Genomic DNA, 13,758 nt, shown 5'->3' on the forward strand with positions numbered 1-13,758 from the left:
CACCCTCTTGTACCACATTCCTACTTACCTGAGATTAGATCCACCCTCTTGTACCACATTCCCACTTACCTGAGATTAGATCCACCCTCTTGTACCACATTCCCACTTACCTGAGATTAGATCCACCCTCTTGTATCACATTCTCACTTACCTGAGATTAGATCCACCCTCTTGTACCACATTGCCACTTACCTGAGATTAGATCCACCCTCTTGTATCACATTCCCACTTACCTGAGATTAGATCCACCCTCTTGTATCACATTCCCACTTACCTGAGATTAGATCCACCCTCTTGTATCACATTGCCACTTACCTGAGATTAGATCCACCCTCTTGTACCACATTGCCACTTACCTGAGATTAGATCCACCCTCTTGTACCACATTGCCACTTACCTGAGATTAGATCCACCCTCTTGTACCACATTCCCACTTACCTGAGATTAGATCCACCCTCTTGTACCACATTCCCACTTACCTGAGATTAGATCCACCCTCTTGTACCACATTCCTACTTACCTGAGATTAGATCCACCCTCTTGTATCACATTCTCACTTACCTGAGATTAGATCCACCCTCTTGTATCACTTTCCCACTTACCTGAGATTAGATCCACCCTCTTGTATCACATTCCCACTTACCTGAGATTAGATCCACCCTCTTGTATCACATTCCCACTTACCTGAGATTAGATCCACCCTCGTGTGCCACATTCCCACTTACCTGAGATTAGATCCACCCTCTTGTATCACATTCCCACTTACCTGAGATTAGATCCACCCTCTTGTACCACATTCCCACTTACCTGAGATTAGATCCACCCTCTTGTACCACATTCTCACTTACCTGAGATTAGATCCACCCTCTTGTACCACATTCCCACTTACCTGAGATTAGATCCACCCTCTTGTACCACATTCCCACTTACCTGAGATTAGATCCACCCTCTTGTACCACATTCCCACTTACCTGAGATTAGATCCACCCTCTTGTACCACATTCCCACTTACCTGAGATTAGATCCACCCTCTTGTACCACATTCTCACTTACCTGAGATTAGATCCACCCTCTTGTACCACATTCCCACTTACCTGAGATTAGATCCACCCTCTTGTACCACATTCCCACTTACCTGAGATTAGATCCACCCTCTTGTACCACATTCTCACTTACCTGAGATTAGATCCACCCTCTTGTACCACATTCCCACTTACCTGAGATTAGATCCACCCTCTTGTATTACGAAGTCGAGGCCTGTTTCCTGCTGCTCAAAGTAGGTTTTAAGAGAGGCACTTTCAAGTGACAGCCAAATCAGATTATCGTCATACGTCCCAAAAGGATCGAGGTTTTTGCGGATTGTATCAGAGAAGAGAATTGGATCCTGAAATGAATTCACGTAGTATTTTGTTCCATAAAAGCAACTATATTCAGAATGACAATTACACAAAACAATGTTTAACTCCTACGATTCTCTCCCACGATTCCTCCATCGTTATATTACGAGAAAGGGTAAGGGTAAGGGTAAGGGTAAGGGTAAGGGTAAGGGTAAAGGTAAGGATACGTGGTAAGGGTAAAGGTAAGGGTAATGGTAAGGGTAAAGGTAAGGGTAAGGGTAAATGTAAGGGTAAGGGTAAGTGGTAAGGGTAAGGGTAAGGGCAAGTGGTAAGGGTAAAGGTAAGTAATAATAAGGGTAATAGTAAGGGTAAGGGTACCTGCGGTATGATAGAAATCTTCTTTCTCAGCTCGTGAAGACCTATTGCAGATATATCCACGTCATCTATAATAATAGCTCCCTCCGCCAGCTCCAGTATCCGGAAGAGAGTTAGGGTTATAGAGGATTTACCCGCACCTGTCCTGCCTACTATACCAATCTGGGGGGAAATGTGTTTAGCTGATGTTGTATTTGGAGGGCTTCGACGCGCCGCGCGAACTATTATTCTTGCTTCGCATCGTACTCGTAGATCTCGATGATCACAATGCTGGCAAGCATTACCGTTGCCCTTATATTCACAACACTATTTACCCCCTATACTATTATATCCCCTTTATTGTTTTCCAGGCATTAAGACTCATCGAAAGTAGTTCAGCAGGTATATTTAAGTAAAAAACATTCTAATTAAATGTAAAAGATGACAGGAATAAGAAATAGTTATGTGGAAGTTTTTAAGAAATTTGTGCAAAATACGCGCCAGCATGTTATACGAAATTAGGTAAAAAACCCAAAATCGCCATATTCAGGTGCCTTAAAAACCATGTTAAAATTGAGTTAGAGATCTGAAACTTTGCAGGGCGTCTAGACCTCGTCCAAATCGACTGTAAAAAATGTTTCCTGTTTCAGGAGTATCGGGAAGTGAGTTTTCTGGAACCCCTGTTTTACAACAGATTGTCGTGAAGGATATATATATATGTATGTATATGTATAAAAACAATACCAATCATCAGTGCACTGATGATTGGTATTGTTTTTATACATATCATGAAACGGATCGTTTGCCCGCCAATTTGATTTGTTTCAATTGTTCGAATTATAATGCTCCTGCTTAACTGCAGTCGAGCACTCTCTTTGGGAAACCAAACAACAACTATTTATTATGTATGTATATGTATAGACGCTTAGGCAGTCAATTGTAGCCTACATTTAAGTGTCCGTAGATTCGAAAGTATAAAAGATACAGTCATTTCGAACCACAGGTTTTATAGATAATTGTTTATACTTTAGTTTACATTATATCGAAAAATAATTTATCGTCATCATCATCACTTGATGACGTCATCAATTTAAGTGTTTCTAAAACTTGATTTTTGACAAAATAACAACTTTTCAAATCGATTTTACACCATTAAAAAGTAATTTTATTCAAAATCTGAGGACATTTTTATCTTAGATAATTGTTCAAGCATTCTAAAAATCTACCGGAAAAGTTTCCTACCTTACTCCTTCATAAAGATATTCGCTATTGAAGTTAGTGCTTTTTTGAAGAATAATTTTATAAAAACACAAAAGTTGTGAATTAGTATTCTCTGGTGTTGGACCATCCCTTGGGTTGTGGAGCTTAATTTTGCTTCTTAAAGGTCTAAATTGTGTTATAGAGTTATAGGCTAGTTTTAAAGTTGAAAATCGAAAATTTGCACACGTGGGGACACGCCCAAATTGATTTAAAATAGCTTATATCACTGAAAATTGTTATTTTCATGATTTTTATCAACTTTGGAGTCCCGTTGTGATTCAAGTTCTTTTTGAAATCTTCTGAAACTTTGCATGCTTATTAAACTATATATTAAATACCACTATGCAAAAATTTACGGTGATTCAGTATTGTATGCGCACGCAACGTCCGCTCAAAGTTTGCACGTGCGAAAGGTGAGAATTTTGCTCATTCGTGATTTCGAATATATTCTGCTTTCCCACGATATTTAAATGGCATTATATATGAATTAAATGCCAACTTGAATGAGTAAAAAGTGCCATATTCAGTCTGTTATCGACAGATATGCCTACCTAAACACAAGGAAATGTTTTCAAAGGTAAAATTTCGAAATCGTTGAAATTGCCTCCTTATTAATGAAGTTTCGACTGTGTAAATTATCCTGACAATGACATTATAATCAAAAAGAGATGATATTTGACCAAAACCCATAATCATGGGTAGAGTGAACCGCTGCCAGTGTCTCTCTTTTCCAAACAAAAGGAAATGATATTAATTTGAGGAACCGTCCGCAAATGCAAATTGATACCGAGAATGAAATCGGTCGCTCGCTTTTTCCATTCAATAAGCTTTATTATAATTCGTATAAAGCTGTGAATGAATGGGAAAAGCGAGCGACCGATTTCATTCTCGGTATCAATTTGCATTTGCGGACGGTTCCTCAAATTAATATCATTTCCTTTTGTTTGGAAAAGAGAGACACTGGCAGCGGTTCACTCTACCCATGATTATGGGTTTTGGTCAAATTATGACATCGTCTATCAAATATTTTATGAGATCATTTCAGTGGTGCTGTATGACTATGAGATCATGTCAGAGGGGTTGTATTAGATCATGTCAGTGGGGTTGTATTAGATCATGTCAGTGGAGATTTACAATTCTAAAATTTCTTAGATCTCGATGATTATGACATCGTCAATCAAATATTTTATGAGATTAAATATCTTTAATAAATTGATTAAAGATATTTATCCTAATTCATTGGAGATGGAGCGAGCTGGTTCCAATAATAAAATCATTAACTACCTTGATTTAAATATTAATATTTCCACAGAAGGACTAGAAATATCAGTGTATAACAAAACTGATGATTTTAATTTTCATGTTGTATCCCTTACATTTCCTCACAGTAACATCCCAACCGAGGGTGGCTACAACGTTTTTTCAAGTCAAGTTCTTAGATATGGTAATGTTTGCACTAGATTGGATATCTTTACCTCCCATCTTCACAAAATATTCAAAATTCTAATTGATAGAGGATATAGCCGTGATAGACTGATTAAAGGCATTAAACGTTGTCTGAGGAAATATGATAACGTTTTCAGGAAGTTCGGTATTCTAGATGACCGTAACATTATTAAAGAACTCCCCTGATATCTTTTGATTTATTGAAACACGGGTACTAACTCTGCTAAACTGAACAAATTCTGAAACTTAGGTGAATAAGTGTACAACGTGCTAAACCGAAGTTCAGACTGACCAGTGAAAATGGGCGAGCGTACCAAGTGTCATTTTAATTAGAAGTTTTAGTCAGTGATTTATTATTGAAGCTTGTAATTACAATATCTAATGCTCCTATAAATACTTTAATTAATTGTATGTCCCGTTTTTCTTTTTCCTTCCTCTTTTCCTTGTCATCCCCTTTAGTTTTAAGATTCTTGCTATAAATGGCTACAGCTAACACTATTAATGCTAAGTAGTAAGTACCAAACAACAAGTGGGAGGTGGATCGTTGGTATACCATTAAATCGATTTAACACCGCAATTCCAGTCGCAAGCCTGGGACCACTACTACACGATTAGAAAAATTTATTTGTTATACTGGAATAATAACAATTTTAAAATATAAAATAAATCACTTCCCTCTGCTAGCACTTCCCTCTACTAGCATAGTCACAACATCTACAAAGCTGCCATATAGCCTGACTGACAATTTTCTCGACTGACTGACAATGTTTCTTCTTTTTCCCCATTTAGAATACAAAGATTAGTACATTTTAGCTTATGATTAATATTATATTTTTACCTATAGTTTACCTAGATTCAGTGGTGCTGTATGACTATGAGATCATGTCAGTGGGGTTGTATTAGATCATGTCAGTGGGGTTGTATTAGATCATGTCAGTGGAGATTTACAATTCTAAAATTTCTGCACAATGTACTGGAATTTGCTCTAACCAGAGCCCTCTCGCGCTTGTGAAACAAGCGCAAAGCGCGTCACGCAGTATGAGTACGCTTATCGGTATACACATGGCTATGTGATTGTGAATACTGGAATGGTTTAAAAGAGGAGAAGAAAAAGAAAATTCGGGGAAACATAGTATGTAACGTCGATACCAAACCAAACGATGGTGACTGACTCTCAACTCTGAATAGTTGATTCCTGGGTTGCAGAGTCCTCCTGTTTCCTAATTCTAACTCTAAAGCTCTTAGTTAACGATAAACTGGAACAGAAATCAAAAGTCCGAACACGGAGTCTAGGTAATAGCTGTGAACCAAATAAAGAGGAATCTTTCAATCTAATCTAATAGACGATCATCAAAATCTTGAGATTATAATATATAAGTGTTCTTTGAATATGTAACGGTTGGAAAGAATTTTGAAATCTGAGATTCAGTTTGAGTTTTCGACCGAATCACGATCCTTTGGCATACTGGGTTACAGCTGTTACCAAACCGGAGTAAACCGGTCACCTATGACCTAGGGACATCAGAATCCACAGTTAGGTAAAAGATAGTTTAGATGTAAAGTTTAGACTAACCTTTTGTATAAAGTTAGTTTCATTCAAGAAGTATTGATATTTGACCAATTTATGGGCCAAAAAACCCCTAAAATAACTCTGTTTTCATTAATATAATTTTGCATTAAATCAAGCCGCGCACGCGCACATCTTATTACAGTAAACTCTGAGCACTATGCATAACAAACAAATTATCCGTTTGGCGTTCGCGCTTTCCGTTTCATAATAGATAACTTCATGCCAAGTCGGGGTCACGTACAGACTGTCGATCTATAACATGCAGTGATAAAATATGCTCTTTCTTACTATTAAATTAATCGAGATAAATTCGTTATCCAAAGACCTCATGAATTTAAACTGGTTTCTCTGAGGATTTCATAGTTAAATTTTATCAAAAAACTTAGCAATTCCTTATTTCGCAAAACCTGAAATGACTAAGAAAAAATGTTAATTATTATTGCTATATTATAAACTAACCCGTTCACCAGCTAAAACGGTAAAGTTGAGGTTTTTTAGGACGAGATCCAGACCTTCTCTGTAACGAACTGACACACCTTTATACTCGATACTTCCTGTAAAGTGTTTACACTTTATTAGCACACTTATGTATATGTATTTGTTTATTAACTGACATCTCTCTATTTAAGCCCATTGTAATGAGACGCAAATTAAGAATTACATTTAAAAGCCAGGATTACATCTCTAACATGTTTAAAAGACAAAAGTAAGTACTAGCAAAAGTGACCAAAACACTGACATGCATTTCATTACATCATGTTTATTGACACTGTGACCAATAGGTAGGTACTGTGTTTCACATCAACATTAATGAACCAGTGTACAATATACTCTAGTAGCAGAGTGTAGTTACTAGAGCAATATCTCGTGTTACAGAACAGAAGATATGTTTAAATCTCATATTAAAAGATAAGGGACTTGAACAGTAACAGGGGGAACCAGAGAAGCTAGATATGGTGAACAATTACCAAATCATGATTGAATGGTGTCTTATTTCAAGGTACCCTAGTAACAGTGTACTATAAAACCTGCTGACTAGCAGTAAAGTTACTAGTAACAGTAGACTATAGAACCTGCTGACTAGCAGTAAAGTGACTAAAACAAACTGGATTACACAGGATCACACAGGATTACACAGGATTACACAGGATTACACAGGATTACACAGGATTAAAATTAAATTATAGGTCCAGTGGCGGTCCACTATCGTGAACCGTCATGATTGTTTACAGAATTGGGTAGAAAATAAATTATTTAATAAATTCCCAGCTTTGTTTGAACTCAGGGCCAGTGTTAGCCTTAAGACCTTGATTATTAATTAATTAATTAATTAATTAATTAATTAATTAATTGATTAATTAATTAATTAATTAATTAATTAATGAGTGACTCACCACTCTGAGGCCAGGTTTGGTGAGGAGGTGAGGTAGAGACGAGTGTGCGCTCGGTGGTGAGTGCCGAGTACTCGTTCACCCGCTCCACACTCACAACATTCACTTCCAGCTCACTGTACATTCTCACTACCCAGGATAGGGACTGGGTCACCTAATTAATTAATGTAATTATTTAATGATATTATAATATATTATAAGGTTCATTTAACTGATTAATTAACAATTTTATTCATACAATTTTATTCATATAAATTTATTCATTGGGTGGTGTCTACGAGGAGCATTTGATACAAAAAGCTGAGCAAGACGCGAAGTCAAATATGTCTGCAACTTTAAGAATGAAAGTGAAAGTATAGATAAAGTGAAAGTGAAAGTGAAAGTGAAAGTGAAAGTGAAAGTATAGATGATACTAGATGCTAGTACGATAGTAAAGAATACTGACCCCCATAGCAGAACTTATAGCAAGACCAGCCTGCGCTGCGTCCATGTGGTCAGCGCGCAGTACGGAGGTTAGCGCTGTTAAGAAGATAACAAAGTGACCAGTTACTTCCAGCCTGGTAGATAACCATCTGTTACTCATCATGTTGAGGTAGAAGGAGCGCACATTGTCATCTACTAATCCCTCGTTATACTTTATGAAAGTATCGGTCTTTCTGTACGCTCGTATACTGGGCAACCCTGTAATTTAAAACACTCTAATACTTTCAACACTACTATATTATAACAAATAATTTGAGATCATAAATACGATGTTGTCACATGAAACGTTGAATAATTCCTTTCCTGATAAGAGCCCTTTCCTTGTCGCATCAAACGGGATCAATAGAAATTTACCCAAGAAAAGACTGTAGAGAAGTTAACAATATAAACTATATGAGTAGTTAGTGTTTACAGTGTCTTACAATAATTTACCTGTTAATTTAAATAACATACCTATTAATGTTTAGTTAGTGTTTACAGTGTCTTACAATTTACCAGTTAATTTAAATAACATACCTATTAATGTTTAGTTAGTGTTAACAGTGTCTTACAATTTACTTGTTAATTTAAATAACATACCTATTAATGTTTAGTTAGTGTTTACACTTACAATTTACTTGTTAATTTAAATAACATACCTATTAATGTTTAGTTAGTGTTAACAGTGTCTTACAATTTACTTGTTAATTTAAATAACATACCTATTAATGTTTAGTTAGTGTTAACAGTGTCTTACAATTTACTTGTTAATTTAAATAACATACCTATTAATGTTTAGTTAGTGTTTACACTTACAATTTACTTGTTAATTTAAATAACATACCTATTAATGTTTAGTTAGTGTTTACAGTGTCTTACAATTTACTTGTTAATTTAAATAACATACCTATTAATGTTTAGTTAGTGTTTACAGTGTCTTACAATTTACTTGTTAATTTAAATAACATACCTATTATTGTTTAGTTAGTGTTTACAGTGTCTTACAATTTACCAGTTAATTTAAATAACATACCTATTAATGTTTAGTTAGTGTTAACAGTGTCTTACAATTTACCTGTTAATTTAAATAACATACCTATTAATGTTTAGTTAGTGTTTACACTTACAATTTACTTGTTAATTTAAATAACATACCTATTAATGCTTACAGTGTCTTACAATTTACTTGTTAATTTAAATAACATACCTATTAATGTTTAGTTAGTGTTTACAGTGTCTTACAATTTACTTGTTAATTTAAATAACATACCTATTAATGCTTACAGTGTCTTACAATTTACTTGTTAATTTAAATAACATACCTATTAATGTTTAGTTAGTGTTTACAGTGTCTTACAATTTACTTGTTAATTTAAATAACATACCTATTAATGTTTAGTTAGTGTTTACAGTGTCTTACAATTTACTTGTTAATTTAAATAACATACCTATTAATGTTTAGTTAGTGTTTACAGTGTCTTACAATTTACTTGTTAATTTAAATAACATACCTATTAATTTTTTTTTTTTATTAAATACTTTTCAAATTTTACAGAGTACAGCAATAGATGAATATAAAATAGAATCGTTCAAAATATCGCCCCCATCTGTAAAATATGATGGGCACCCAAACACGGTAAACACATAGTGAACTATGTCCGCAGTAACTTGGACCCATTACATCGAATTAATCTAAATCCAAAAATTTATGAAAAACTATTTAATAACAAACAAATCCATGGTGAATAACTGTGGATATATAGTCAAAATTGGTATTTCAATACGTCAAATTCCAGATACATTAGATACAGGTCTGATATGGTCATTAATGTGTGAGGTGTGCGGGTGAAGTGTGATATGATGTTGAAAGTATAGGAAGGTAGATAAAAAAATTAATAAAACAAAAATAATAATAATATGGGGAGCAAAGAGACTAGGCTAGACTGTTGTTTCACTATCCAATAAACATTTCCATAGATGCTTAGTGACCTCAGCTTTGAAAAGACTAGTAGACACAATCTGTCTTACCTGTAAAGGGAGTCCATTCCACAGTATATGGGTTCTGTAGAAAAATGATTTTGCCAGTGGGCTATTTGAGGTAAATGTGGTGTGTGAATTCTGACTTAACTTAGGTAAAATTGATGACACAATAGACAGACTGTCGAGGTGGCAACGTCTTAGTCGAGAAGTGCCCTGATATAAAGAGAGATAGTGAGGCAGCGATACAGGAATTAAATTGTTAAGAACTTTGTGGAAAAAAATAAGATCATTCAAGTCAAACTTTTGAGACAAAGGGAGAATGTCGACAAGCTTGCACTTTTTGACATATTGCTCAGGTGGATAACTGCGGCCCTCTTCAGACAGAATCCATTTAATAGCTCTCTTTTGGAGACTTTCTAATTTATCACTAAGTGATTTATTACAAGGGCGCCAGATTATGGAACAATTTTCGAATTGGCTACGAACCAGGGAGAGGTAAAGCGCCCGGCGACGTTTCTGATCAATGACAATATGGCCATCTCTTCTGACCATACCAAGTTGTTGGCAGGCCTTAGTATAAATTCTGTCGCACTGACTATTCCAACTGAGCTTAGGAGTAACATCGACTCCAAGATCTTTTTCTAACTCTACATACACAAGAGGAGAGCCATCAAGATTATATGCGAATGGAGGAGATAAAGATGGTTTTCCTGAAACAATAAGCACTTTACATTTTGCTGGATGGAATCGCATTTTGTTTCTAAGTGCCCAGTCAGAGAGATAGTCTATATCCATTTGTAAATTGGTATTATCAGAAGATGAATGTATTTTACGCCAGATTTTTGTATCATCGGCATACAAAACAATATCAGTATTATCCGAAAGGCCAAGAGGAATATCATTGATAAACAATACAAAAAGTAAGGGACCAAGGATAGAGCCCTGGGGGACACCAGAATTAACTGAGAGGGTAGATGACATCTCATTACCAATAACCACTCTTTGGTAACGGCCTTGAAGGTAATTGGTAAGAAATTTGAGAAGTGTACCATCAATGTTATATAAGGTCTTTAGCTTATGAAGAAGGATATCATGATTTACAGAATCAAATGCCTTAGCAAAATCAAAATACACAACATGATTGATAATGTTTTCGTTAAGAGACAATGCCAGGCTATCACAAAAATCAACCATATTGGTTGTGCATGACTTGTGCTCTAGAAAACCATGCTGCCTGGGATCAAGAAGGGTACTTGTCAAAGAAAGCAGTTTACGTTTAACAATGCGCTCAAAAACTTTCATGACTAAACAAGTAAGGGATATTGGTCTATAGTTTTCAACCTCACTTTTCTTACCTTTCTTAAATATTGGGACAACATTTGCAAGTTTCCATTCTTGTGGAATGTAGCCGCTGTTGTAGGATCCACGAAAAATGCATGTTAGAGGGTAAGCTAAACCTACGGAACAATTTTTTAGAATTTTACCGTGTATGCCATCTGGTCCCTGGGCTTTATTTGAATTAATATTTGAAAGAAGCTTACGAACATCCCGATGATCGAAGTCAATATCAAAATCAACATCATTGACATAGGAGATGTCAGTGTCATAAAGTGAAGGATCCGAAAACTGGTTATAAAAGAAAGAATTGAAAAGTTCAGCTTGATCTTTGGGATTGAACCGAAGCTGTCCAGAATAACTAACACAATTAGGAATACGGCAGGAGTTAGATTTATACTTAACATGTGACCAAAACTTCTTAGTTATAAGCGCTGGATCATCACTATTAAAAAGATTATCTCTTATTTTGGCTGATGAGAGCCTCTTAAAATCTTTACGGCTAGTAACAAACTTTAACTCATCAGAAATAGAACCAGAAATTTTAAATTTAGCTCTGAGTCTATCTTTTTTACGGCATGAAGAAAAAAGTTCACTATCGAACCACGGGGGTTGGAACTCTGATTTAATAATTACTTTAGGAATATGTATATCAACTAAATTCATAATGCAGTCTTTAACTAACTTCCAAGACGAATCAGGATCTAGGCATTCTAGGACTTGCCAATTAATCGAGCATAATTCACGATTAATCATGTCCCAGTTTGCTTTCTTAAAATTATAGATTTTACGTTTAGGAGTTTTCTTACGGGAAAAGGAGCTTTTAATTGAAAAAGTGACAGGAAAATGATCAGATTTGCACACGGAATGAGGATCACAGACATTCAAGTTATCGATTGTGTTATCATAATTACTGAGAAGAATGTCTAATGTATTACCACTTTTATGGGTGGGTGATGTGATCAACTGGGAGAGAGAAAGATCACTGAAAGAATCTATGAAGGATTGCTCAATAGGTACGGTACTGGATGAAGATAGCCAGTCTGTATGGGGGAGATTAAAATCACCAATAACATAGATTTTAGGGGGATTCTTTTTGGAAACTAGCTTGCGAATATAACTAACTATGACATCATGATTAGGTAACCCAAGAGTTCCTACTCTATAACAAGTACAGATTACAATACTCTCTTTGTTAGGAAAAGAAATTTTAACGGCAAGCATTTCTGCACCTAGGCTAACTGGTAGTCGGGTTGTAGTGGCGTCGAGATCAGACCGAACAGCCAAAAGAACACCACCTCCATTTTCCCTAAACTTTTTAGGGTTATTAGGATCTTGAGGATGAGTCTTTCTCGTGCGGTCATTGCGGAAGATTTCATATTGAGAAGAAGGAAAGATTTCGTTGCTAGAAATAGATTTTTTGAGCCAAGTCTCATTTAGGGCAATTATGTCAGGCTGCTCTATGTTAGCAAAGGATTGAAGTTCGGAAATCTTATTACCATCAAGAAGGGGATGGGAGGAGCTTAGGTTACTGAAAGGAATGAGACCTTGGACATTTTGGTAGAGTACAGATAGGGAGTTGGGACCTGGATTAAGCATAGAAGGATTAACAAGAGTTATCAAAAGAAAGTTAAGAGAGAAAACCCAAAGAATAAATAAAGAGACTAGACGCCTAAGGCGGCTGGAATACTTGACTCTATTCATCTTACCAGGGAGAAGAACATTTCTTATAAACCATGAGGAGATAATTACAAAGAAAAGTTTGATGTGGGAGCAAGCAAGAAATGGTATAAGATAACGTGGGCTGTCAAGGAGTAGAGAGGAATGAATATTAGAATCTAGGGGGGATACGGTGTTCATGGACCTAACCGTGGAGAGAAGAATTGGGAGAAAGTAAGTCATGATGAGAGAATAGAAGAGAAACATATGATTATGATAATTGTAGTTGATGTGTGGGGTGTATGGAGACTTAAATGTGTAAATTTTGTTAGGTATAAACGTGTTGATATGTATAACTAAATGTTTAGTTAGTGTTTACAGTGTCTTACAATTTACTTGTTAATTTAAATAACATACCTATTAATGTTTAGTTAGTGTTTACAGTGTCTTACAATTTACTTGTTAATTTAAATAACATACCTATTAATGTTTAGTTAGTGTTTACAGTGTCTTACAATTTACTTGTTAATTTAAATAACATACCTATTAATGCTTACAGTGTCTTACAATTTACTTGTTAATTTAAATAACATACCTATTAATGTTTAGTTAGTGTTTACAGTGTCTTACAATTTACTTGTTAATTTAAATAACATACCTATTAATGTTTAGTTAGTGTTTACAGTGTCTTACAATTTACTTGTTAATTTAAATAACATACCTATTAATGTTTAGTTAGTGTTTACAGTGTCTTACAATTTACTTGTTAATTTAAATAACATACCTATTAATGTTTAGTTAGTGTTTACAGTGTCTTACAATTTACTTGTTAATTTAAATAACATACCTATTAATGTTTAGTTAGTGTTTACAGTGTCTTACAATCTACTTGTTAATTTAAATAACATACCTATTAATGTTTAGTTAGTGTTTACAGTGTCTTACAATTTACTTGTTAATTTAA

The 13,758-nt window shown here is 35.1% G+C and overlaps 1 protein-coding gene across 2 annotated transcripts in view; it reads right to left on the reverse strand.

Moving 5' to 3' along the window:
- The window catches only part of LOC134824381 (multidrug resistance-associated protein 1-like), a 96,322-nt gene that overhangs the window by 10,024 nt on the left and 72,540 nt on the right, over positions 1-13,758 (reverse strand). For both annotated transcript variants that reach the window (XM_063836280.1, XM_063836281.1), the window contains 5 exons: positions 7,804-8,039; positions 7,362-7,512; positions 6,427-6,521; positions 1,716-1,874; positions 1,218-1,384 (listed from right to left, as the gene is read on the reverse strand). In XM_063836280.1, coding sequence (XP_063692350.1) covers positions 1,218-1,384; positions 1,716-1,874; positions 6,427-6,521; positions 7,362-7,512; positions 7,804-8,039 — 808 coding nt within the window. The remainder of the gene's footprint in view (positions 1-1,217; positions 1,385-1,715; positions 1,875-6,426; positions 6,522-7,361; positions 7,513-7,803; positions 8,040-13,758) is intronic.

Source organism: Bolinopsis microptera, chromosome 12 (genome assembly GCF_026151205.1).
Source record: "Bolinopsis microptera isolate Bmic1 chromosome 12, MBARI_Bmic_1.0, whole genome shotgun sequence".
NCBI classification, from domain to species: domain Eukaryota; kingdom Metazoa; phylum Ctenophora; class Tentaculata; order Lobata; family Bolinopsidae; genus Bolinopsis; species Bolinopsis microptera.